At 54.2% G+C, this 27,235-nt stretch overlaps 1 protein-coding gene across 9 annotated transcripts in view; it reads left to right on the top strand.

Annotated features, from left to right (window-relative positions):
* LOC105472133 (zinc finger protein 385C) overlaps positions 1-27,235 on the top strand; it is a 68,554-nt gene that overhangs the window by 29,569 nt on the left and 11,750 nt on the right. For 6 of the 9 annotated variants that reach the window (XM_011725122.2, XM_071083136.1, XM_071083133.1 and 3 more), the window contains exons 2-3: positions 1,782-2,033; positions 24,447-24,595. In XM_011725122.2, coding sequence (XP_011723424.1) covers positions 1,784-2,033; positions 24,447-24,595 — 399 coding nt within the window. In that variant the 5' untranslated portion in view covers positions 1,782-1,783. Of the gene's footprint in view, positions 1-1,781; positions 2,034-9,618; positions 12,539-18,789; positions 19,522-21,156; positions 22,462-24,446; positions 24,596-27,235 lie in introns of those variants that run through there. The other 3 variants (XM_071083134.1, XM_071083132.1, XR_011615842.1) reach the window with 2 other exon arrangements.

The raw sequence follows: 27,235 nt of genomic DNA, 5'->3' as shown, positions 1-27,235 counted from the left end.
CCGTCTCTACTAAAAAATACAAAAAACTACCCGGGCGAGGTGGCGGGCGCCTGTAGTCCCAGCCACTCGGGAAGCTGAGGCAGGAGAATGGCACCCGGGAGGCAGAGCTTGCAGTGAGCTGAGATCCGGCCACTGCACTCCAGCCTGGGCGACAGAGCGAGACTCCGTCTCAAAAAAATAAAAAAATAATAAATTAAAAAAAAAAAAAAAAAAAAGGAAGCCCCCATCTGAAGCAGAGGCAGGAAGCGTGTGCGAAGATTTCCGAGAGAAGGCAAAATTCACGGAGCAGCCCCAGAATAGAAATCGTTAGAGGCGGACAAGTTAGGCAGGGCAAGTTTCAGAGAAGTGACTTGGAAAGGAAAGACTGTCTATGGGAGATGGGGACCTGGACTTGAGGGTCCAGGAGAGAGAGAGAAAAAGTGTGTGCGCGTGTGTGTGCGTGTGTGTGTGTGTGTGTGTGTCTGCGCGCACGTTGGGGGGCGGGGCGAAGGCGGGCGGGGGCCGGGGGGTGCTGTGTTTAGCAGACCGAGGCAGCAGAGCTCAGGTCTCTACCGAAACCACCAACTGTTGCCTTGGCCTCAGTAGCCAAGACAGCAGGGGGCATCTGGAGCCACGTGGAGCAGGGGTTGGGATGGCTTCACACACTGTCACCATTTGTGAATGTCACCCTGCTGGGTGCAGGGCAAAGGAAGGTTGTGTTTTTGGCTGGTGTTTGCTGTGTCTCCAGTAAGCACCACGTGCCTGGCTGTCACAGGATTGCCAGCGCTTGCTGTGGAGCTGAGAACAGGACTCTCGCTTCCTCAAATGTGACTCAGCTGGCCTTGCCGCTGCCTCTCCCTCAGTGCCCACCTTTCCTTCAAGACCCCAGTCCCCCTCTCTGAGTTATGTTCTGCAGCCATGTTCTGAATCCCCAGGTGTCTTGGCCTCCCCGTGTGTAGACATGTTGGACACCCTTCCAAAAAGTCCCAAGTTTTTGTTGTTGTTGTTGTTTGTTTCTGAACCGGAGTTTCGCTCTTGTTGTGCAGGCTGGAGTGCAATGACGCCCGATCTTGGCTCACTGCAACCTCCACCTCCGGGGTTCAAATGATTCTCCTGCATAAGTCTCCTGAGTAGCTGGGACTACAGGCATGTGCCAACACGCCCAGCTAATTATGTACTTTTTTTTTTTTTTTTTTTTGAGATGGAGTCTCACTCTGTAGCCCAGGCTGGAGTGCAGTGGCCGGATCTCAGCTCACTGCAAGCTCCGCCTTCCGGGTTCACGCCATTCTCCGGCCTCAGCCTCCCAAGTAGCTGGGACTACAGGTGCCCGCCACCTCGCCCGGCTAGTTTTTTGTATTTCTTAGTAGAGACGGGGTTTCACCGTGTTAGCCAGGATGGTCTCGATCTCCTGACCTCGTGATCCACCCGTCTCGGCCTCCCAAAGTGCTGGGATTACAGGCTTGAGCCACCGTGCCCGGCCCAATTATGTACTTTTAGTAGAGACAGGTTTCACCATGTTGGTCAGGCTGGTCTGGAACTCTTGACCTCAGGTGATTCACCCACCTCAGCCTCCCAAAGTGCTGGGATTACAGGCGTGAGCCACCTCCAAGAGTCCCAAGTTTTAATGCTGCTTTGCTTGAAATAGACTCCATTATGCAACCTTCCACCATCCTCGGGCTGGGGCACTATAGAGGGATACAGAGGACACAGAGCTCTGCGTCTCCCGGTCTTGAGCCCCTCCTGCTCCCTCTAAGTATTCACAACCATTTGGCATTCATTCATCTCCTTCTCCATCCACTCAGGTATGAAGCGGCCACTGAGCCCACCCCCACCGGCTGAGAAGGAGCCGCCTGTATCTGGAGCTGCTGAGTGCCCCCCTCGGCCCCCAGAACCACCTAAGCCCAAGCGAGAAAGAAAGCGGCCATCGTACACGCTCTGTGATGTCTGCAACATCCAGCTGAACTCGGCGGCCCAGGCCCAGGTGCACTGTGGGGGGCGGGCCCACCAGAGGCGGCTTCGGCAGCTCAGCTTGGGGAAGAGCCCCTCAGGGCCAGGTCAGTGTGGAGGAGCGCTGCTCCCACAAATTTGGTTTGGGGAGGATCTCTGTCTGGGCCCCTCTGAGGGGCTCTGCGTCTGTGGCCTCCCTCCATGGGGGTCTTTGTGTCTGCGGTGCCCTCAGTGAGGTCTTAGGGTCTGAAGCCCCCTTGATGCCAGTAAGTTTTATTCTGCATCTGGACAGCCCTTCTGTGGGACCTCTCGGAGTCTGTGGGTCCTTAGGCCGCCTCTTGGGTCTTTGTTTCTGGGGATTCTCCCTGTGGGATCTTTTGGGATCAGGACTCCTAAGCAGCCCTTCTCTAGCCTGGAGCCTCCTGGTAGCCACAGGCTTTCAGACAAGGGCCTCATCTGCGGGGTGGGGGTCCCAGGCTCCAGCTCAGGTCTGTGGTCTCTGAAGGCCAAGGTCAGCAAGGTACACAGCACTCCAACCCAGGGACAAGGGGGAGGCCCCTCTTCCTTTGGATTCCCTGCCAGGATTTCTGCTTCTCCCTAGCTGGGGTGACTTTGCAGAGGTTTGGCTATGAGCTTGGAAGGGGCAGCTGGCTGCAAGGCAGATTTCTGGGGGAAATGGGTGAATGCCTCCATGAGGGTGATTCTAGCTGACAGGTGCACAGGGGCCATAGGGAAAGTAAGAACCGGCCAGGCTGCTGTTGGCAGAGCAAACAGATTCACATCCAGGCCCAGTGTAGGGAGGTGGGAAAGGTGGGAACTTACCCCTGGCTCCTGGGGGAGGCCAACAGAAACCTACCTTGCAGCCCAGGTTGGCAGGTTTGCTGGAGGCTACACTCTGACCTCAGACACCCTCTTGAGGGCTGTCTTCTCTTTTGGTGATATTCATGGGGCACCTACTTTGTCTCTCGCTCCACACACACACACTCCTGTAGGCCTGTAGGCCGGAGATAAGTAAGATCCAATCTCTCTGCTTACCACCCTCCCCAAGATTGAGTGGGTCTTTTGGGTGGAGACAGAGGTGAAAAGAGATGAGGGTTGTGGTTGCCACATGGGACACACCCTCAGGGCACAAAGGCAAAACTACAGTCCCTGGGGACACCAGGAAAGTCTCGTGAAGGAAGAGGAGGCTGAGCCTCCGAACATGGATGACGGGAGTAGGGGTATTACAGGCAGAGGTCACGGCATAAGCAAAGCCAGGATGCTCTGGTGACTGGGACCAGCTTCTCCCCACCCAAGCATTTCAGGCTGGACACCAAAGGCATGACTCTGAGCAAGAGAGTATCTGACTGATGGGTGTTTCTGGAGCGTATGTGTCTGTCTGGATTTGAAAGTCACTCATTGGCTGGTCATGGTGGCTCATCCCTCTAATCCTAGCACTTTGAGGGGCTGAGGCAAGTGGATTACTTAAGGCCAGGAGTTTGAGACCAGCCTGGCCAACATTTCTACTAAAAATACAAAAATTAGCCGGGTATGGTGGCACACACCTGTAGTCCCAGCTACTTGGGAGGCTGAGGCAGACGAATCACTTGAACCCAAGAGGTGGAGGTTGCAGTGAGCCGAGATTGTGGCACTGTACTCCAGCCTGGGCAACAGAGCAAGACCCTGTCTCAAAAAAAAAAAAAAAAAGAAAAGAAAAGAAAAAAAAAGTAACTCATTAATTCACCAAATATATATTGACCACCTACTAGGTGTAATCTGCTTTTGGGAGATTCACATTTTTAAAAGACATCATATCTTCCTGTCAGGGAAAAGCTATCTAAATAACTACACATGCAGATGAGTTTGTTCCAAAATAATAACAGGCTTCCTAGAGGTGGATTCAGGGTGCCTCAATAAGTCAGAGGAGGGTCCAGGTGCAGTGGCTCATGCCTGTAATCCCAACACTTTGGGAGCCCAAAGTGGGCAGATTGCCTGAGTTCAGGTGTTCGAGACCAACCTGGGCAACATGGCAAAACCTCATCTACTAAAAAAAACAAAATATTAGCCTGCTGTGATGGTGGGTACTTGTAGTCCCCGCTATTCAGGAGGCTGAGGCACAAGAATTGCTTGAGCCCAGGAGGTGGAGGTTGCAGTGAGCTGAGATCGCACCATTGCACTCCAGCCTGGGCAACAGAGGGAGACCCTGTCTCAAAAAAAAAAAAAAAAAAGAAGTCAGAGGAGGGAGAGGTAAATTGACACAGGAAGTGACATTGATGGTGGCTACTGGAGACAAAGAGAGGATCCCAGGCAGGGAAGCAGCTGGAGCAAAGGCACTGAGGCCTGCAAGCCCATGGCCAACATGGTGAAACCCCATCTCTACTAAAAATACAAAAAGTAGCCAGGCGTGGTTGTGGGGTACCTGTAGTCCCAGCTACTCGGGAGGCTGAAGCAAGAGAATCACTTGAACCTGGGAGGCAGACATTGCAGTGAGCTGAGATCATGCCACTGCACTCTAGCCTGGGTGATAGAGACTCCATCACAAAAAAGAATAAAAAAAAGATGCCAGCAACTGCCCCTGAGGCAGGGGGCAGGGTGAGGGGAAGCATGTTGGGACCCTCAGCTGCCCTGGATGCCTCTTCCAGCTCTGCCCAGGTGGGGACTAGGCCGGTGTGCCCCTCTCCACAGAGCAGAGTCCTTAGGGTGGAGCTCCCGGGCGGAGGCTCCCTGGGGAAAATGCAGAGAGCCACAGCCATTCCAGGGAGGCCGAGGCTAAGTGTGGGCAGTGTTGAATGTGCTGCCTTGGTCCTAGGCACTCAGTGTCCGGGGCGCCATGCCAGATTGAGACACGAGGTCTCAGGCCTGTGGCAGCCAGGAGGGGCACTTTTCCGTGGGAGCTGTCACTTTGATTAGGGGCCTGCAGGGCTGGAGGCTTCCACAGTGACAGGCAGTCACAGGCAGTAAGGCAGGGACCCTCTCCTGCTCACATCCCCCGAGGCCATCTGTGGGAGGGAGCCTGGGGGTGGTTCTCCCCTCTCTGAGCCTCCTCGCCAAGGTCTCAGTCAGAGGCCTCCTTCTTCAGCAGCATCTGGCTCCTGGAATTCTCACTCCCAGCTCTGAGTGAGCCCTGAATACCTTGGAGGGGCACAGGAGGAGGAAGCAGCAGGAACCCACACTTCATCTCCCTCCTCCAAGCACTGCCCTGACTTACCCTGCCCACCCCCCATCTGTCTCCTACCCAAGAGACCCTTTCATTCTTCTTTTTTTTTTTTTTGAGACTGAGTCTCACTCTGTCGCCCAGGCTGGAGTGCAGTGGTGGGATCCCAGCTCATTGCAACCTCCACTTCCCAGGTTCAAGCAATTCTCCTGCCTCAGCCTCTCTAGTAGCTGGGATTACAGGCACCTGCCACCATACCCGGCTAATATTGTGTTTTTAGTAGAGACGGAGTTTCACTATATTAGCCAGGCTGGTCTCAAACTCCCAACCTCAGGTGATCCGCCTGCCTCGGCCTCCCAAAGTGCTGGGATTACAGGCCTGAGCCACTGTGCCTGGCCTCTTTCATTCTTCAGGAATGCATCTTGAGCCTTCTTTCACCCCCCTTGCCTCTCCTCCCAATGGAGGTGTGGTACAGGGACCTTCCCCAGAAGAAGGCTGAACTCCATGACCCTAAGGACCATCACACACAGACACACACACACCCCTAAATAACTTTAAGTGATTATCTGACATCTGCAAAGAGACAGAGGTTTGCTGTCCCCTCGCACTAACCTCTGATACAGATGTTGAGCCGGCACAGGGCATCGGGGGACAGCTGGGCAAGAAGCAACGACCTAACCCCAGCCCCACACAGAGGATCTGCTTAGGAGCTGAACAAAGCACTTGCACCTGCAGCATGGCATTCCCTCCTCACCCAGCCACCCTAGGCACAGATGATGACATTCAGTCTCACTTTATAAACTGGGAGAGTGGGGTTCAGGGAGATTAAGTAACACCCAAGGCCACACAGTTGGGTTTGGGTCTTAGGTTTCAGACTCTATTTTGTTTTGTTTTGTTTATTGAGACGTCTTGTTCTGTTGCTCAGGCTGGAGTGCCTGGCACAATCGTAGCTCACTGCATCCTCCACCTCCTGGGCTCAAGGAGTCCTCCCTCGGCCTTCTAAGTAGCTGGGACTACAGGCATGCACCACCATGCCTGGCTAAGTTTTTTGTTATTTTAAAAAATTTTTGTAGAGACAGGGTGTATTAGTCCATTTTCACGCTGCTGATAAAGACATACCAGAGACTGGACCGTTTACAAAAGAAAGGGTTTTAATGGACTCACAGTTCCACATGGCTGGGGAGGCCTCACAGTCATGATGGAGGGTGAAAGGCACGTATCACATGGTGGCAGACAAGAGAAGAATGACAGCCAAGTGAAAGGGGTTTCCCCTAATTAACCCATCAGATCTCATGAGACTTACTCAGTACCACGAGAACGGTATGGGGGAAACTGCCCCCATTATTCAATCATCTCCCACTGGATCCCTCCCACAACATGAAGGAATTATGGGAGCTACAATTCAAGATGAGATTCGGATGGGGACACAGCCAAACCATATCACAAGGTCTCGCTATGTTGCCCAGGCTGGTCTCAAACTCTTGGCCCCAAGCAATCCTCCCACCTCAGCCTCCCAAAGTGCTGGGATTACAGGCGTGAGCTACTGCACCCAGCCCCAGGTTTCTGACTCTAAATTCTATCTCACACTCTTATCTGACGCCCTCCTGAGGAGAACAGAATATATTAGGAGCAACTGAGCCATGTTTGAGAGCGGGGAGGAGTATGACCCAGAGGGCAGGCTGTCCCAGCAGATGATTCCACAAATGCTCGGGACCTATGGCCATTCCTGTGCCCTGTCCCTTGGTGTGCTCAACTGAAGAATGGGAAGATGCCAGCCATCTGGCTAGGGACGGAGAGAGTAGCTTCTTAAAGCCAACCAGCCCCTCCCTTGTCTCTTGGTAGAAAGAACCCAGTCATCCAATTCAGAGTGGGCCTGCCCCATGGCATCCATTGCAACATGACACAGGAGGGGACAGGAGGGCATTTCTGAAATGACTTAAGCTCTGGCTTGCTGAAATGACCAGAAGAACCTTAGTCAGGGACTGCACGGTAGACAGTATGGGGGGCAGGAAAGCAGAGATTGAGTCAGACTATAATGGATTTCAGGGCCAAGATGGCTGCAGCTATAACACATGTCCCTGTGCCTTCCAGCGGGAGAGGGGTAGTGGTCAGAGTGGCAGGCCAAAGCTAGGCTACCCTATTCTGCGCCCTCAGACCTCCCCTAGCTCCTGTTCGAATCGGTCCCTCCATCCCCTCTCCAAGTCTTTGACTGCAGAAGCCTCTGGCTGCATCCTGGGCGCCAGAGATCAAAGACCTTGAGCTCAAGTCATGCCTGAGTCACTGGCTTGATGAGCTTCTCACCCCCACTCCCTGCAGATGGATTAATTTCAGTCCCATCAGGAGGCCCTGGAAGCCCTCCAGCCTGTCCCCCATCCTTCAGTATCTCCCTGGGTTGCCGTTTCCTCCCCAGTCACGGCCTCCCACACACATACTGAGGCCTTTGGGTGCATGCTGCAAAGAAACGGTGCTCCCCCAAGGCCACTGAGAAGTTCTTCTTGCAGTCTGACCTGCCTCTGCCTCCTGCTGCTATTCTCGCTTGGTGGCAGGTGACAGAAGTGCCCCACACTCTTCCTGAATGTCATCATATCCCCCTCCCCCAGGTGTGATCCTGACCATTGGTATCCCCCTCCCCCAGGACCACCAGGAAAAGCAAGGCTGTCTGGGTAGAGAATTAGGGGGCTTAGCTCAGATCCCTGCCCTGGAAGAAGACAAAGATTCTGTCTGTCTCTGGGTGGGTTAATTAGCTCTGGGTTTGAGTTTCCTTCCTCTCCCCACACAAACAAGTCCTCCCCGCAGAGCCCCTTCCTAACAAACCTGTTTTCAGGAGCTGCTGCAGCCAACCCCTCCCAGATCTTCTTTGTGGTTCGAGTGTTGGCTGCTCCAGAGATTACAGGTTATTGTCTGGTGGAGACAGGATGCTGAGGGGGTGGGGGGCTAGCATTGGAACCTGGGTTTGGAATGCAGGACTGGATCCAGCTGTGGGCTGGCTGCCTCCTTCCCCCACTCCACCCCCTCCCAGCCACCAGGTGCTCAGGTCAGTAAAGAGCCAGCTTTTAGGAAGAAGAGGGAGAGGAAGGAGTGAATGGAGGGGAGAAGGACCGGGCTGGGGGATTTGGGGTGGGCAGGGGAGGGGTGTCAGGAGTTCTAGTGGATCAGGCCGGGTGCTGTGGCTCACACCTGTAATCCTAACACTTTGGGAGGCCAAGGCAGGTGGATCATTTGAGGTCAGGAGTGCGAGATCACCCTAGCCAACATGATGAAACCTCTCTACTAAAAATACAAAAGTTAGCTGGGCGTGGTGGCGGGCACCTGTAATCCCAGCTACTCTGGAGGTTGAGGCAGGAGAATCGCTTGAACCCGGGAGGCAGAGGTTACAGTGAGCCTAGATCTTGCCACTGCACTCCAGCCTGGATGACAGAGCGAAATTCTGTTTCAAAAAAAAAGAAGTTCCAGTGGATCAGATGAACTCCCTCCTCTCCTTCCTGGCATTGCCCAGGTAACAGATCCAGGGGTCCAGGTGGTAGACTAACAGTGGCAAGACACCTGGATCCCCATTCCCCAACCCCCACATGGCCAATGCTCTTTGATAAAGTGGCAACACCTCTCTGATGCTCAGTTTCCTCTTCAGCAACAGCAGTTAAACATAAGGGGATGGTGAGGAGAGGATGAGTGAGGCTGGGCAGAAGAACGGGCTCCTGCAGCAAGTCCTGAGGCAAGAGGACGGCAAGAGCCATCCAGCAGGCAGAGCAGGGCCAGCAGCTCCTCCTTCCCTGGAGGTCCCTGTGGACAAAGTCAGCCCTTCCAACCCTTTGCTTCAGTGTAAGAGGCCCCAGGCAAGGGAATCCTCCGGGAGTGGGGGCTGAGGGATGCTCCCTGATACCCTCCCCCAGTTCTTGGTCTGCACATTTGCCCCCATACTTCTCCCCTGGGGGATAAGCATGCCCTGTTCTTTCTACCTGCGGTTGGGATGGGGGAAACCAGAGAATGGGCAGCTCCTTCCTGGCAAAGAGAGACAGGGCCCTGGAACGACGCTGCTTTCCAGGCAGAACCAGGAGTCCCTCCCTCGCGCCCTCCCCTCCTGTCCCTCACATCCCCCCCTTCCCTCTGTCACTCTGGCTGGGTTTCATTTGCTCCTCGTTCTGCGCTCTGCGGTGTCTCCAAAGGCAGAGAATGCTCTTGGGTGAGTGCTGAGGACACCTGGGCTGGGAAGTGGGGAGAGGGCTTAGGTGAGGGTGGTCCTCTCCCCTCTCCCCAGCCCAATCCTTTCCGGCTATAGTTGGCCCCCAAAAGTTGTCTGTCAGAGACACCAGTAGCCAGTTACTCTCAACCCTTTTCCCAGGTTCAGGGCTGGGCAGGGAAGCCCCCACTCTGGCCGAGAACAAAGGTGAAAGGAGGGGCAGGAATGGTGGGGAGCTGGAGGTCCACCCTGCAGGAAACAGGGGTGCTGGACATCTGGGCAGATGCCTGTTCAGGAGCCCGTGTCAAAGGTTCCTTGTATCAGACCTCACCTTTAACCGCCTCTGAGGGGCCAGGGGAGCAGGAGACGTCCGAGGGGAGTGAAGAGGGAGCTGTTACTGCAGCAGAGAAAGAGAGAGAAGCAGACAGAGGGAGATGGTAATCAGGGTGCCTCCTCCCTGAGATCCGGCCACTGCACTGGGGTCCACACCAGTGCCCCCCTCCCGGTCTTTATCCATGGTCTGCCAGCTCACCTCTCCACACAGAGGGTTGCCTGGCCTTTTTTGAGGGAGACAGCCATCACCCATCAAAGGCTGTTTGGGGGAACCCTTTCATTGGGGGCAAAGGGCTGGAGGCAGTGGGACTGGGGGCAGAGTTTCTGTTGTGACTGGGCTTTGGAGTCTTCCTCCAGCTTAGGGGAGTCTGCACATCCTGAGTGCTAGATGACCCAGAAGTGGCTCAGGGACTCTGGAGAATGTGGGGAGGAAGCCCCTGGCCACGGTGGGAGTGGGCATGCAGTATGTCTTGGCTCAACCTCTCACTCCTCACTTTGGCTCTCTCTCCCTGGACTCCCATATTCTTCGCAGAGTTTGGGTTTTATCCATGATAGAAATGGCAGTGTGATTATTTGAGATGTGCTGTGTGCAGGCATGTGCCTCTGGGAGGACCCTATCGTCTGCCCCATGACTTAGGGGTAGGGGGGTGGGAGAAGGAGTGGGAGAGAGACTCTGTTTGGAGATATGCTCTTTTAAGTCCAATGCATTTAATTTTGTAAGGGGAGTGTGTGTGCACACCGGTCTCTGCATCTGCATATGGCTCTTTGTGTACATGCATCTATCTTTGTGAAGGTGTGTGCTGCTGTGTGCCCACTGCTGTCCTTGGTCTATATCTGCATTTGTAGGGGTCTGCACATTCATGTGCATCTGTCTCTCTGGGTATATGTATACACAGGTATGTCTTTGTTGCTTGTGCCCATCTGTGTATGCATGCATGCTCTTGTGTGGCCAGTGTGCCTGCCTTTGCCTCCCGGCCAGCATGGGTATCTGTGTATCTTGGCATCAGTACCACCTCCATATGTATATGCATCTCATGTGTAGATGGAATACATGGTCTAACTGTGGGGGGAAGTATGTATGTATGTGCCTTGATGTCTATACCTGCCACTATCCATGGGTGATATGGGCCTCAGGTTGTGTGTCTCTGTGCTCGTGTGTGTGTGTGTCTGTCTGTCTTTTCCCATTATGGCAAAATAGCAGGATGTGGCTTTCCCAGATCTTGTCCCTTGGTGGCAGCCAGGGTGATGTTATTTCATAAGATTTCTGCTCTGTGCCCTGCCCCAGCCTCGGTTGGACCTTTGGGGGCAGCCTCTTCTCCTGTACTCGGTCTGGCTTGCTCATGCCTCTGACCACACCCCACCCTCTTGAGGCAGTTGGCTAATGAGCCATGGCTGCTCCAAGACACTTAGGTGGCTGTTCTGCAGCAAAATGCTATCCAAGAAGACCTACCCCCAACCTGACCCTTTTGGGGTGCAGAATTCTTGACCTGAGGGCTGTGTGGTGCCATTCGGGGGCAGCTGTGGGGGCTGTGGCTCCCTTCATTTGAGTGTAGCCAGGAGTCAGGCGGCCACACGTGTGTGTGCATGTGACTCGCGCACCATCCCAGCAGCCCTGGGGCTGGGGTTCACAGTGAATGTCAGAGGCAGACGGTGGGTGGCACAGAGCAGTGCTGCATGGAGGATGCTGGGGCGGAGGAGTTCCCAGCAGCCACTGGTAGGGCTGAGACCTCAAATCAACATGCACCCTAGGCCTTTTGCAGAAGAGCAGTGTACCCAATTGTGAGGGGACTGGAAGGCATTTCTGGGTGACTTGGTGCTGTCTGGAAGGGAGACTGGGTCATTCTCTTGACATTCCCTTGACCCACAGCAGCAGTCCAGCCCCCTCGCTGAATGGCCTCCACACCCAGCACCGCATTTGGTCTTCAGACCCATTTCTGTCCTGTCCTAGCCTCCTCCCCGGGTTGTAATTCCCGCTTTACAGATGAGAAACAGGCTCATAGCTAAGTGTCCTGTCCAAGGCCTCAGAGTTAAATATAACTGGAGCTCCATCCCAGGCCTCTGGACTCCACATCTCCACGTCTGGGAGGGTTGGGGTGCCACAACAGCACATTCCTCCTGCAGGGAACCTCCTCAATTCACCTCTCAGGGTAACGCAGACAGGGATGAGGGTCGGCTGTGTATCAGAGTTCTAGAAAAAGGTCACTCCAACCTCCCTCCCTCTTCCCCACTCTGTCAACCCCACTGCAAATAACTCACTAGGCTAAAACAATGAGCTTCCCAGTTCCAACTCCTCCGAAGGAGGCTCCCCATCAGGTGGGAAGGTCCAAATCCCCAGCATTCCCCTAGAGCCATCCAGCATCAGGCACTGCCCCCACCCACCCCAATTCTTCATGAACCTGCAGCGACCTGTCAACTTCCAGAGGAGATCTTTGCTCTGCCATCCCACGGCCTGGAGTGCCCTTCCCCTAGTAATAGTTCACCTACCCAGAATGCTGCGAACGCTAATTGACCCTCACTGCAGACCTTCAGCTGATCGCCCGCTCCTTGGTGATCCCAAAGCACTTGCTTCTAAACTCTCAGAGCACTTTGCAGCCTCCACGGCGCTCTACCTGTCTGTCTCTTACGGCTGTGAGCCCCTCGAGGAACCCCGGATACATGCGCGGACCGAATGAACCCCGGCACCGCGCTGCTTGCGGTCTAGCCTCAGTGGCTCCTGCTGCGGCGCGTGCGGCGGCAGGGGCCGGGGGGTGGGGCCGGGGCCGGGCTGAGCGAGCTGGGCGGGAGGCGCGGCAGGTGGGCGCGGCCAGGTGAGCCCGGGGACGCCGCCCGCCCTGCCCGCGACCCCGGCGGGCGCCGGCTGCTGGCGCCTCTTCGCCCCCGTTGCCGCTAGTGGCTGCTGTCGCTCCGTGGAGCCCAAGGAGACCGCGGCCAGAGCGTCCACCGCCCAAGATGGTGGTTCCTGTGTCTCCGTGAGTGCTAGCGGACGGGGCGGGGGCGCCGGTCCGGGCTGGGCGCCCCCTCTCGGAGCGGGCGGGACGGGCGGGCGGAGGCTCGGTGCCTCTGCGGGGCCCACCGAGGGCTCTGTCACCACGCGCCCCCCAGAGGAAGTTCCCCAGCCCTCCCCGTCCCAGCCCCCGGGAGGATGGGTGAGACGGGGTGCAGGGGAGCCCCTTCTCACCAGGGCTGCCAGAGCAGGGGGCGCCCGGCCGTACTCTGCTGAGAGCTGGACTCCTGTTAGTGGGGTCCCAAAGCAATGGGTCCCCAGGAGCCTGGGGAGGAGGCTCGGGACCCACATCCTGGGGCCACATGAGTACTGTTTGAGGCTTACATGCCGAGGGGCCCTTGTCAAGTTGTTCCTGCTCCCATCTGGCTGGTCAGGGTGTGGAAAGAGGTGAGAGGAGACCTGGGTCTGCAACAAGTGTGCCCCCCTGGTCAGCCTTGGTCACAACTGGACCCATGGAGTTTTGTTTACCCCTCACTCCACCCAGCCTGGTTCCTTGAGGTTGAGGTGGGGAGAATGTTAATGGAATTTGACCTGTTTAGAGCAGCTCTGTCCAATAGAACTTTCTGGGATGATGGAAATGTGCTGTCCAATGCAATAGCCACTAGCCACATTGGCTACTAAGCACTTGAAAAGTGCCTGGTGTGAGCTGAACGCTAATGTTTTATTTAATTCTAAGTAATTTAAACAGCTGCATTTACAACAGCTGCAGTGGCCAGTGGCTGCTCTGTTGGACAGAGCCGTTTTAGAATCTCCATCTTTCTGGGCTCTACCTACCTGCCCTTTTGTTCTGCAGAATGGGCAGGATAGGCAGCTTCGAGGTACATGGAAAGGATCTGACAAACTTCCAGAAGGGCATTACCTTGCTCTTGCACCCCTCTGCCCCCGTTCTAAGATCCTGTGTGTAGTGGGCTAGGCAAGGTCATAGAATCACAGGATCTTGGGAGGAAAGAATGTCAAAGGTAGCTGTTTTAATCACCCAACAGGTGCCCAAGGGCTGGCTCCACTTCCCTCTCTGCCTGGGCACCTGCTCTTTCTTATTCACTGCCCAATTGTGTGGTGCACTTGCTGGGTGTCAGGCACTGTACCTGTCTCTGGATTCAGACATGAAGAAGTTAGTTACCTTTCCTGCCTTCAGGGAATGTGCATGAGAAGGAGGGTGGAGAGAGGATGAAGCAAGAGAACTACACAGATAGAAGCAGAGATTTGTAATCTGTGGAGCATGCAATGGAGAGAATAAACAGGGAGCAATGACAAAAAAGAAGGGACTTCCTGGGAATCGATGGTTAAGCTAAGGCCAAAGGGGAAATGAAACAGGCCAGCTAAAGCATTGGGAGGGCAGCTGGGAACATTCTGGAAGAAGGGACAGCATGGGCAAAGGACCCGAGGGATGGGAACCTGGCACTCTGGATGAACCCAGAGAGAAGGGTGGTGTTACTAGAAAGGAAGGGAGACACAAGTGGCCACCAGAGAGGTCAGTAACCCTGGGCATTTGGCAGACCTCAAAGGAATTCTGGCACTGGCCTTAGAGGAGTGGGTGGTTGTGGAAGGGTCTAAAGCAATATATATATAAATTTTTGAGATGAAGTCTTGCTCTGTCTCCCAGGCTGGCATGATCTCGGCTCACTAAAGTGGTATATATTTTTAAAGCTCCCCTCTGGTTAAGAGAGGTTAAGAGTAGAAACCCAGCATGCAATCAGGAAGCAACTGCATTCGTCCAGGCAAAAGATAAAGGTGGCCTGGACAAGGCCGCCAGGCAGTGGTGTGGAGAGAAGGGACAAGTTAGAAGTGGATTTTGGAGGGGGAATCAACAGGACCTGTGGATGGAGCGGGTTCTGGATGTGGAAGAGAGCAGGGATTGAAGGGCAGGTTTCTGGCCAAGGCACCTAGGAAGAAGGATGGATTTCATTTCCTGAGACAAAGATGACTGGGAGAGGGGCATATTTGCTTTTGTTTTTGTTTTTAGAGACAGGGTCTTGCTGTGTCACCCAGGATGGCTGGAGTGCAGTGATGTGATCACAGCTCACTGCAGTCTCAAACTCTCGGGCTCAAGTAATCCTCCTGCCTCAGCTTCCTGCGTAGCTGGGGCTACAGGTATATGCCACCATGCCCAGCTAATTTTTTTTCTTTTTTCTTTTCTTTTTTTTTTTTGGTAAAGACAGGGTCTCCCTATGTTGCCCAGGCTGGTCTCAAACTCATGGGCTCAAGCAGTCCTCCTGCCTCAGCCTCCCAAAAATGCTAGGATTATAGGTGTGAGCCACCACATCGAGCCAAAAGTAGCATATTTGTAAGGACAGATCAAGAGTTCTGTCTAGACAGGCCAGGAAGGTAGCTGGATGGAGTGGTGTGGTGCCCAGGCTGAGGCAGGAGAATCGCTTGAACCGGGGAGGCAGAGGTTGCAGTGAGCTGAGATTGTGCCACTGCATTCCAGCCTGGGTGACAGGGTGAGACTCTGTCTGGGAAAAAAAAAAAAAAGAAGTCCCAAGGAAGAGGGCCAATGAGTTTTACTTGCATCTGGCAGTCTTTCCTTACACCGAACCAGCTGGTCCTGGAACTCTCCTCATCTGCCCTTGCTTTACCCACCTACTATGTGCTGGTTCCACACAGGGCACTGGTATACGTGTTAAGTGGACAAAGACAGTTACTGCAGTCTCAGAGCTTAAGATCGTCTAATTGGTCCAGGCACCTGTAATCCGAGCACTTTGGGAGGCTGAGATGGGCAAATCATTGAGGTCGGGAGTTTGAGACCAGCCTGGCCAATACGGTGAAACCCCGTCTCTACTAAAAATTAAAAAAAAATTAGCCGGGGCTGGGCGCGGTGGCTCACGCCTGTAATCCCAGCACTTTGGGAGGCCAAAGCAGGCAGATCACGAGGTCAGGAGATCGAGACCATCCTGGCTAACCCGGTGAAACCCTGTCTCTACTAAAAATACAAAAAATTAGCCGGGTGTGGTGACGGGCGCCTGTAGTCCCAGCTACTTGGGAGGCTGAGGCAGGAGAATGGCGTGAACCTAGGAGGCGGAGTTTGCAGTGAGCTGAGATCACGCCACTGCACTCCAGCCTGGGCGACAGAGCAAGACTCCGTCTCAAAAAAAAAAAAAAGCTGGGCGCGGTGGCACGTGCCTATAATCCCAGTTACTTGGGAGGCTGAGGCAAGATAATTGCTTGAACCCAGGAGTTGGAGGTTGCAGTGAGCTGAGATTGCACCACTGCACTCTAGCCTGGGTGACAAAGTGAAACTCCGTCTCAAAAAAAAAAAAAAAAAAAAGAGAGAAAAAAGATCATCTAATTGACAATCTCAGAAACGAGTTCTTTCAGGTGGCCAAAATGAATCCATTCATTCCTTTTTAATGTGTTGGCATTGTTTTCTATTTTTATTTTATTTTTAAATTTTTATTTATTTATCTTTTGGAGATGGGGTATTGCTGTGTTGCCCAGGCTAGTCTTGAACTCCTGAGCTCAAGTGATCCACCTGCCTTGGCCTCCCATATTTTTATTTTTATTTTAAAATTTTATCTATTTATTTATTTTGAGACAGCGTCTCACAATGTTGCCCAGGCTGTAGTGCAGTGGCATGATCATAGCTCATGATAGCCTTGAACTCCTAGGCTCAAGTGATCTTCCCTCCTGAGTAGCTGGGACTACAGGCATATACCACCATGCCCCGCTAATTTTTTAAAAACATTTTATTTGTAAAGACAGGGTCTCCTTATGTTGCCCAGGCTGGTCTGGAACTCCTGGGCTCAAAAGATCCTCCCACCTCGGCTTCCCAAAGTGCTGGGATTACAGTGTGAGCCACCATGCCTGGCCCTTTCATTCTTTTAAACAACCAACTTTTACTGAGAGGTATCTGTGTGCCCAGCCCCAGACAGGGACTTAGAGATATGAAAATGAACAAACATGGTCTTGGCTTCTATGAACTCAGTGCGGAGATATATAGAGAATCCCTGTATTCACCATATTGTGTCATGAAGACTCGTGCATAGGGAGCTGTGGGGAACCAGAGGATGGCTGCCAGCCCAGGTTGTAGGGATCAGCATGGCAGAAGGGATACCTGAGCTGCCCTCAGGCAATGAGTGGGAATTAGTAAGAAAAGAGGAGGGAGAGGGAATTCTAGGCTCAGAGGATGAAGACAGGGACAAAGTAACAGCTTGGTGTCCACTGGGAATGCAAGCCTTCAGAATTGATTGGGCAGACAGGAGTGGCGGGAGGCTCTATTAACAGAAGCATTCAGAGCCTGGGGAGGGCCTTGTTGGCTTGTGGTGAGGTGTGTAGACTTAGGCAGTGGGATATCAGTAAAGAGGTGGAAGCCAGAGAGTGACACAGTTGGATCTGTGTGTGAGCTTGCTGTCTCTGACTGTTGGGTGAGGGATGAGTCTGGGGGAAATGACCATGCAGAGACCGAGGCAGCTGCAATGATCCAGGTGATACCGTGAGGGCCTGAACTGGACCAAGGCTAGGCAGCTGAAGGGAGAGAGATGGTACAGACCAGGGTCTCAGTACAGCCTTTGGGGTCAGGAGGACATGGGTTCTGATTCAGCCTCAGCGACTTACTGCTTATGAAACCTGAAGCAAGCCAGTTAAAGTCATTGACCTCAGTTTTCTCCTCTCCAAAAGGATAATGTCTCAGCCACGGAGAATCGTCTGGGTCTGCCCTGGATCATTGTAAAGCACTTAGCACAGGGCCTCAATTCACATCCCAGAAATGGTAGTTACAGTTAAGCATGAAGAGGAGAACACAGGTTGGATAAATAATTAAAAGGTAGAGTTAAGGCCGGGCGTGGTGGCTCACGCCTGTAATCCCAGCGAGATCACGCCAGCCACTGCACTCCAGCCTGGGTGACAGAGCGAGACTCTGTCTCAAAAAAAAAAAAAAAAGGTAGACTTGGCAGGTTTTGGCCAATGGCTGGACATGGCTTTTCAATCCTGAACTGCTCATCCTGGCCTTGTGTCTGGGGAGGTGGCAGAGTGAGGGAGGTAGAGGCAGCCGGCTACCTGCCTTCAGTCTGGGGCCCCAGGTCTGGGCTACCTGTCCCAGAACCACAGTACCAGTGGGTGTGGGTGTGAGTTTGTGTGCACCTGTGTGTGTAAGGAAGGCAGCTTTAGAGAAAGCACATCTTCCTGTGGCTTGGCAAGAATCAGCTTTGCGCTGATTTCTCTTTTTTTTTTTTTTGAGATCGAGTTTTGCTCTTGTTGTCCAAGCTGGAGTGCAATGGCGTGATCTCAGCTTACTGCAACCTCTGCCTTCCGGGTTCAAGCGATTCTCCTGCCTTAGCCTCCCAAGTAGCTGGGATTACAGGCATACGCCACCATGCCAGCTAATTTTGTATTTTTAGGAGAGATGGGGTTTCTCCATGTTGGTCAGGCTGGTCTCGAACTCCTGACCTCAGGTGACCCGCCTGCCTCGGCCTCCCAAAGTGCTGGGATTACAGGCATGAGCCACTGCACCTGGCCATCCTTTTTTTTTTTCTTTTTTTTTGAGACAGGGTCTAGCTCTGTCACCTAGTCTGGAGTGCAGTGGCGCCATCACGGCTCACTGCAACCTCTGCCTCCCAGGCTGAAGCAATCCCGCCTTAACCTCCCCAATAGCTGGGACTATAGGCATGCACCACCATGCCTGGCTAATTTTTTTTTTTTTTTTTAGAGATGGGGTTTTGCCATGTTGCCCAGGCTGGTCTTGAACTCCTGGGCTCAAGTGAGCCACCTCCCAAAGTGCTGGGATTACAGGAGTGAGCCACCATGCCTGGCTTGATTTCCTTCTGATGAAGTAGATGACTGTGGGCTGAAGGGCACAGTCATCTTTTGGACTAGGAGTTGAGAGTTCTGAGTTTTAGTCCTGTTTCACTATGAATTCCTCATGGGCCCTGAGAACCACTGTCTGTCTCCAGACTGAGTTTCCCCCTTATAAAATGCAGTTGCCCAGGTGATGCCAGTCTTTCCAGTTCTGAGATGCTTCAGCAGTCAAAGCGAATCAGTGCCTTGTCCTGGGTGGAAAGAGACCCCGGGAGAGGGCTGGGGTCCCCACACCTCCCCGCTTTGGATAACACTCTAGGGCCCTTTGCATGACTCCATCCACTGCCCAGAGCCCCTGCCCCATTGAGCCCCTCCACCCCTCAGCTGGGAGGACTCTGTGGGCAGCATGGAGCCTACCACGCCACCCTAAACTGCCCCTACCATGACAGACCCCTAACACCTCTCCCTTGTCTGTTTCATCTCCAGTCTCCCACCCACGGAGCAGGAATAAACTCTTCAGGCTGAGATGGATGGGCCCTGTTAGCCTGGCGGGCTGCCCCCATCCCTCCTCCCCATCAACTCCTCTTGTCAAGGGAGGTGCCTCTGTGTGGGGGGGAGGCAGGGGGGCAAGAGCATTCAGGTGGGGGTTGGGAGTTCCTTGCTCAGAGAGCAAGAATGGTGCCCCCAGGGAAGAAACCAGCGGGAGAGGCCTCCAACTCCAACAAGAAGTGTAAGCGTTACTTCAACGAGCACTGGAAAGAGGAGTTTACCTGGCTGGACTTTGACTATGAGCGGAAGCTGATGTTCTGCCTCGAGTGCCGCCAGGCCCTGGTACGGAACAAGCATGGCAAAGCCGAAAATGCCTTCACTGTGGGCACTGACAACTTCCAGCGCCACGCCCTGCTGCGCCACGTGACCTCAGGAGCCCACCGCCAGGCTCTGGCTGTCAACCAGGGCCAGCCCCCTTTTGAGGGCCAGGCTGAGGGCGGAGAGGCCTGCCCAGGCCTGACTACGACCCCCGCCTCCAGGAGCGTCAAGGTGGAGGTAGACCCGGCCAAAGTGGCTGTGCTGACTACCGTGTACTGCATGGCAAAGGAGGATGTGCCCGACGACCGCTGCTCTGCCCTGCTCGAGCTGCAGAGGTTCAACCTGTGCCAGGCACTGCTGGGCACAGAGCATGGCGATTACTACAGTCCCAGGAGGGTGAGGGACATGCAGGTGGGTGACAGCCAGAAGTATGGGGGAAGGGCTTGGGAAGGGAGGACACTGAGCCACCTGGGAACAGCCCCAGCATGCCAGGCCCTTGGGGAGCAGCTAGGGCATTTCATTCATATCTTCTTCCTTCAGAACCTTCCCTGAGGGCCTACTGTGTGCCTGGTGCTGGGCTAGCTGCAGGGATACAACAGTGAAGAGGCCAGACCAGGCCTTGTCTTTAGTGGGAACAGGGGCACTCTTCTCACTAGCTAAATCAGACGTTGCAAACTGGTGGTCTGGAGGCTTGATTGACCCACAGATGTATTTAATTTTTTTTTTTTCTGAGGAGTCTCACTCTGTCACCCAGGCTGGAGAGCAGTGGCGCGATCTCAGCTCACTGAACCTCTGCCTTCCTGTCTCAAGTGATTCTCCTGCCTCAGCCTCCCTATTAGCTAGGATTACAGGCATGTGCCACCACACCCAGCTAATTTTTGTATTTTTAGTAGAGACAGGGTATCACCATGTTGGCCAGGCCAGTTTTGAACTCCTGACCTCAGGTGATCCGCCCACCTCAGCCTCCCAAAGTGATGGTATTATAGGTGTGAGCAACCGTGCCTGGCCTCTGTTTTTTTTTTTTTTTAAACATAGAGATGGGGTCACACTATGTTGCCCAGGCTGGTCTTGAACTCCTGGCCTCAAGCAATCCTCCTGCCTTGGCCCCCCAAAGTGCTGGAATGGAAATGGAAATGACTTCTGACTTAGTTTTCTTTTGGGGCTGTTTTCTGTGCCGAGCCTGTTTAATTAGTTTTCATAGTGTTTTTGAAAAACTCGAATTTGTTTCAACTTTAAAAAAACTCAGGATATAAATATAAAAATCTATATTTGTGACTATATTGAAAAGCAAGGTCCCCATGCTCTCACAGCAGGATGTGCTGGAGTTGGAGAGCAGGGCATTCCCTCTGGCTTATCCCTGGCCTTCTCTAAGCTCAGTATCACTCACATGGTCCCTGGAGACATGCAGATTGCAGCTCTGTCCTAGGTACTAACTGTGTGAGTCCTGTGGGCTGGGTTGGAGGTGGGGGAGTTGGATCTCATCCTACAGAGATGACAAATAGAGAAACAGCATACAGCTGGGACCCAGGGTAACTGGGAGTTGGGAGTGAGTGTGCCTATCAGTTAATCACTGAGCTGGACAGTGGAGGGAGACCCCCAGGAATAGGGCAGACTACGATGATGCTATAGAAAAACACAGTGAAAAAATTAGCTTTCCTAGAGCTCTTTATGGTTCATAAAGTGCTTTCACCACAACAAAAGTTGACATTTATAATTTACAACAATGCTTTGAGAAGATTTGGGGCTGGTATTAGCTGACAGCAGGTATAAGAGCTTAGAAAACTAGACCGGGTGTGGTGGGAAGCCAGGGTGGCAGGACTGTTCTTAGAGACGTCAGGAGCTGTAGAGGTGAGAAAACTGAGGCTCAGAGAGGTGAAGTGACTGGCCGAAGGTAGCACAGCCAGTAAGTGGCAAAGCCAGGATTAGTCCCTAAGTCTGTGTGACCTCAAGGCCGGGGCTCTTTCCACCACCCCGCACTGCCTGCCTCCGCCTCTCAGGACAAGCCTAACTCAGTCCTCCCTCCCTTTCTCTTCCTGGCTGTCCCAGGTGGCCATTGCCAGTGTCTTGCACACAGAGGCCTGCCAGCGCCTGAAGGCATCCCCATATGTGGGGCTGGTGTTGGACGAGACCAGAGACTGGCCGGAGTCACACAGCCTGGCCCTGTTTGCCACTTCGGTGTCCCCCTGTGATGGCCAGCCTGCCACCACCTTCCTGGGCAGTGTGGAGCTACAGGAGGGCGAGGCCACTGCTGGCCAGCTCTTGGACATCCTGCAGGCTTTCGGCGTATCTGCACCCAAGCTGGCCTGGCTCAGCTCAAGCCTCCCCAGTGAGCGCCTGGGGAGTGTGGGCCCACAGCTCCGGGCCACTTGCCCACTGCTGGCAGAGCTGCACTGCCTCCCTGGCCGCACAGATCCTGAGCCCCCCGCCTACTTGGGTCAATATGAGAGCATATTGGATGCCCTATTCCGCCTCCATGGTGGTCCTAGTTCCCACTTGGTCCCTGAGCTCCGGGCAGCACTGGACCTTGCAGCTATTGACTTGGCAGGGCCTCGGCCAGTGCCCTGGGCCTCCCTGCTGCCTGTCGTGGAAGCAGTGGCAGAGGCCTGGCCTGGCCTGGTGCCCACCCTGGAGGCTGCAGCCCTTGCCTCACCTGTGGCGGGGTCACTGGCCCTGGCCCTGCGCCAGTTCACCTTCGTGGCCTTCACCCACCTGCTGCTGGATGCCCTGCCCTCTGTGCAGAAGCTCTCCCTTGTCCTGCAGGCAGAAGAGCCGGACATGGCCTTGCTGCAGCCCCTGGTGATGGCGGCTGCGGCCTCCCTCCAAGCTCAGCGCGGCTCAGGTGGGGCCCGCCTCCAGGGCTTCCTGCAGGAACTGGCATCCACGGACCCTGAAACCAGCAGCGGGCGCTGCACCTACCGCGGCGTGGAGCTGCTCGGTTACTCAGAGGCTGCGGTCCGGGGCTTGGAGTGGCTCCGGGGGTCCTTTCTGGACTCCATGCGGAAGGGCCTACAGGACTCCTACCCCGGGCCTTCGCTGGACGCCGTGGCCGCCTTCGCGGCGATCTTCGACCCCCGCCGCTACCCTCAGGCGCCAGAGGAGCTGGGCGCGCATGGCGAGGGGGCGCTGCGGGTGCTGCTGCGCGGCTTTGCGCCTGCCGTGGTGCGCCAGCGGGCACTAGGGGACTTCGCGCTGTTTAAGCGCGTGGTGTTCAGCCTTGGGCGGCTCGGCCCGCGGGCCCTGTGCACTCAGCTGGCGTGCGCGCACTCGGAGCTGCACGACCTCTTCCCCGACTTCGCTGCCCTAGCCGCCTTGGCTTTGGCGCTGCCCGTTGGCGCTGGCCTGCTGGACAAGGTCGGCCGCAGCCGGGAGCTGCGGTGGTGGGGGCAGAGCGGGGTCGGGGAAGGCCGGGGGGGCCACGTGGTGAAGATCGCAGTGGATGGGCCCCCGCTGCACGAGTTCGACTTTGGGTTGGCTGTGGAGTTCTTAGAGAGTGGGTGGGGAGAGGGCTTCCTGGGGTCGCAGCTCACCTGAGGGTGGCCTCCTTCTCTCGGCCCAGCCAGCCTGGGGCCCTTAGGGCCAACCTAGACTTGACCATGCTGCACCCAAGATGATCTGCTGACTGTGGCCTCCCAGGGGCCTGAGGCCACCCACCCACCCTTCTGGAGCTTCCCACCAACCCCACCCTGTAGGCTGTGGAGGAAGGGACTGGTTCAAGAGGGGCCTGAGTGGGTGGGCAGAGATGCTAGGATCTGGGGCACCCTAAATCATTCCTGGCCTTTACACAGTTAGATGAGGAGTAGCTCACCCTTTTTCCTTCTGGATTCAGCCCAAGTTTGGGCTCCCCCCAGAAATATGGGAGTTCTTGGCTTGGGGGAGGAAGACTAGGTCTTGGGAATTGAGTGGCTGAGGGAACGGACACTGGTCCTTGGCTGTTTCTTTCTTTTTCTTTCTTTCTTTTTTTTTTTTTTTTTGAGATGGAGTCTTGCTCTGTCATCCAGGTTGGAGTGCACTGGCACAATCTAGGCTCACTGCAACCTCTGCCTCCTGGGTTCAAGCAATTCTCCTGCCTCAGCCTCCCGAGTAGCTGGGATTACAGGCGCCCGCCACCACACCGGGCTAATTTTTATATTTTTAGTAGAGACAGGGTTCCACCATGTTGGCCAGGCTGGTCTCGAACTCCTCACCTCAAGCGATCCACCTGCCTCGGCCTCCCAAAATGCTGGGATTACAGGCGTGAGCCACCGCGCCCTGCCCTTGGCTGTTTCTTAGTCCCACTCCTGGCAGTGTCTCTTCTCTTCAGCTGTGACTGGGGAGTAGATGACCGTGCTTGTTTCTGACACACAGCACAGTGTCCTCTCTGTACCCAAGCTGGTGGTTCAAGGGCCAGTGGTTCCGGGGAGACAGTGTTTCCCTTCCTCCCCTCCTCACCAGTGGGCTGCCTCAGGCCTTTTCTGTGTATAACTGTGTATATAGACATAAAACCTACAAATGTGAAATAAACCTATGCTATCTTTCATAGTGTTACCACACAAACATCTAAAAGGACTACTTTTGGTTTTGCAATGACAGGGTCCAAAAATGCCCCAGATGGGCTGGATTTATTTATTTTTTCTAATTTTTTATTCCTCAAAGTCCAGTTGCTCTCCAAGTTCCTACCCTTCCCCTGCCCTTGCCTCAGACCTTTAAGACCAAAGACTGCAAATCCACAGTGCTGTACCTGCCGCCTCCGAGGACTGGCCTCAAGGCCCAACCCAGGGACGCTGGCTTATTTGCCTCCTGGGGGAAGCAGTTTAGACCTCACCAGAGCTGGGGAACGCATCCCTTCAGAGCCCATGGGTTTCCCATTCCCTCCTGTCAGCCCTGGCTGTGAAAGCCTGGGGATCTGGACGGAGGGAGGATAGTTAGAGAGTGACAGGGGCGAGAGCTAGCCTGTTCCTAATACCCCTGGGTTTGAGTTTAATTTGCAATAAAATGGAATCCCAGCACATCATGCAGTCTCCATGGTGGTGTGTGACAGGGGCCTGCCCAGACCCCTCTGTCCCTCTCTTGGCTGGGCTGCCCTGGGGTTCAGTGTGCTGCCTCAGTAGGGGCGGGAGGGTCATCCCTCTGGGCTGGGAGCCTCCAACTGTAGAGTCCCTGCCTCTGCTTCCCCAGCTGTGGGAAGGAAGGGCACAGGGAAGGGGGCTGTAATCACCCTGGGTCTGGCTGGTGCCACTCTGTGAAGAGAGATACAGGTTTCTACCCAGCTCCACACCCAGGGAGCCCATCCGCCTCTTGTTCTGGCTACAGAGGTAGGAGAGAGCCCATTTCAGACCGTGCCCTTCTTCCTCCTGCAGCAGGCCCGGCCTCCAGCGCCCCCAGCCCCCTGCTGGCCTCCCTGCCCCTGCCCACCCGGCCTCTGCAGCCCCCGCTGGACTTCAAGCACTTGCTCGCCTTCCACTTCAATGGCGCTGCCCCGCTCAGTCTCTTCCCCAACTTCAGCACGGTATGGGCTGGGCTGGCGGGTGGGGGCATGCACCCAAGCTTGTGGGTGGGCATGGAAGTTGGGTTCAGGGGCCAGCTCTCAGCAGCTGGGTCTAACCAGGAGCTTGTTCTCCAACCGCCCTCAGAGGGGATAGGTGCTCCCCAAATAGAAACCCCCATTTGGGACCCTAGGAGAGGGCCCCGCTCTCTCCTAGGCTGGGGAACAAGACGGTGTCAGCCCTCTCCCCACCCCCACCATCATAGCTGCTGGGCCTGCAAGAGCCTGTAGCCTGTGCATTCCACTTGAGCTTCTGTGTAGGCGCTCCTGTGGATGACGTGTGTGTGTGTGTGTGTAACTGACCTGTGCCTTTGTGTTGTAGTTTCTGTAGGTCTTGTATGTTATATGTGGATGTGAGTTTGTGTGTTGGTGTTCAGCGTGTGTTTGTAAACAACTCTTTGTGTGTGGGTAATTTTATGTAATTAAGGTATTTGCCTGTGTAATCTGAGGGTTTGTTGTGTCCTTGTGTCTTTTAAGTGTGTGTTTGGCGTGTATCTGCCCTCTAAGCATATGTTTTTGTGTGGTTTGGGTGATTGTGAGTTTACCTGTGGTCATGTGCCTTTTGTGTGCATGAGTGTGAATTGTTCTGCTTGTCTGAGCATTTGTAACTGCCTGAAGCTTTTGTGCTGTGTATGTGTCCTGGTCTGTACATTTCCTTGTACGTGTGTGTGCATAACAAGTGTAGTATGGGCCAGGTGCAGCGGCTCAAGCCTGTAATCCCAGCACTTTGGGAGGCCGAGACGGGCAGATCACGAGGTCAGGAGATCGAGACCATCCTGGCTAACACGGTGAAACCCCGTCTCTACTAAAAAATACAAAAAAACTAGCCGGGTGAGGTGGCGGGCGCCTGTAGTCCCAGCTACTCGGGAGGCTGGGGCAGGAGAATGGCGTAAACCCGGGAGGCGGAGCTTGCAGTGAGCCGAGATCCGGCCACTGCACTCCAGTCTGGGCGACAGAGCGAGACTCCGTCTCAGAAAAAAAAAAAAAAAAACAAGTGTAGTATGAATTTTAATTCACTATATAAGGGATCAGCAACCATCTCCGTTTTTTTAAATTTGGAAAAATCAAATGAAATCATGGGCGTGGCATGCCCCATCCTGAGCATATGGTGGCAAACTCCACCTTAGTCACACTTAGGAATCCCTTCCTCCCACCCTCCAGGGTTAGACAGAGGTCCTAAGGAGTCTGAGGCATTTGGGAGGTGGTCCTCTGGTCTCAAGTCCCTGCTGTCGCTTGCTGACAGGCTCACTGTTGAAAGGCATGGTTCCAATTGCAGGGGGCCCCTGCAGGCCATTCTCCTCTGAGGTCCTGTCCCCTGAGCCCCTTGCTGGCACTGGGTGCTGTGAGAATTTGAACCTCTTTCTGTTCTCAGGGAAGTTTCTGCACCCATGTGCTTCTCTCTAAGCTCTGTTTTCTTTTCTTGGGAAGGTTTGGAAAGTTCCTTTTTTATTTTATTTTATTTTTATATAAGCAGAGATGAGGTCTCACTATATTACCCAGGCTGGTCTCAAACTCCTGAACTCAAGGGATCCTCCCACCTCAGCCTCCCAAAGTGTTGAGATTACAGGTGTGAGCCACCGTGCCCAGCCTGGAAGGTTCTTGACAAGTTCAGACAATTGCATTTGGCCCAACCTCCTGAGAAAAGGGAACATCAAGCCTTAATTCTATAGAAGAAAATAATGATTTAAAATAAGGAAAAGAAGCCAGGTGTGGTGGCTCACACCTGTAATCCCAGCACTTAGGGAGACTGAGGTGGGCTGATCACCTGAGGTCAGGAGTTTGAGACTAGCCTGGCCAACAGAGATGGCAAAACCCCATCTCTACTAAAAATACAAAAATTAGCCAAGCATGGTGGCAGGTGCCAGTAATCCCAGCTACTCGGGAGGCTGAGGCAGGAAAATCGCCTGAACCCGGGAGTGGAGGTTGCAGTGAGCCAAGATTGTGCCATTGTACTCCAGCTGGGGTGACAAGAGTGTCTCCATCTCAGGAAAAAAAAAAAAAAGAGATAGTGAAACCCCATCTGTACTAAAAATACAAAAATTAGCTGAGCATGGTGGCAGGCACCTGTAATCTCAGCTACTCGGGAGGCTGAGGCAGGAGAATCGCTTGAACTCAGGAGGCGGAGGTTGCAAGATCTTGGCTCTGCCATTGCACTCCAGCCTGGGTGACAAGAAGGAGACTCCATCTCAAAATAAATAAATAAATAAAAAAGTAGTAAGGAAAAGAAAAAAAATCCAAATTAATATTCCAAAGAAACAATCCTCCTCCTTAGGGAACCTTAGGCCTCCACTTGCTGCTCCCTGCCTCCTACTGGCCCCCCACCTCCCCTGGCTGTGGCTCTCACTCTCTCAAGAGAGGTCGTCATGGCTGGGCACGGTGGCTCACATCTGTAATTCCAGCACGTTGGGAGGCCAAGGCAGGCAGATCACTTTGAGGGTAGGAGTTTGAGACCAGCCTGGCCAACATGGTGGAACCCCGTCTCTACTAAAAATACAAAAATTAGCCAGACGTCGTGGTGGGTGCCTGTAATCCCAGCTACTCAGGAGGCTGAGGCAGGAGAATCACTTGAACCGGAGAGGTGGAAGTTGCAGTGAGCTGAGATCA

The sequence above is a fragment of the Macaca nemestrina genome, chromosome 17 (assembly GCF_043159975.1).
Source record: "Macaca nemestrina isolate mMacNem1 chromosome 17, mMacNem.hap1, whole genome shotgun sequence".
Taxonomy (NCBI): Eukaryota; Metazoa; Chordata; class Mammalia; order Primates; family Cercopithecidae; genus Macaca; species Macaca nemestrina.
The sequence above is the reverse complement of the archived record's forward strand: the minus strand, read 5'-3'. Positions and strand labels throughout refer to the sequence as shown.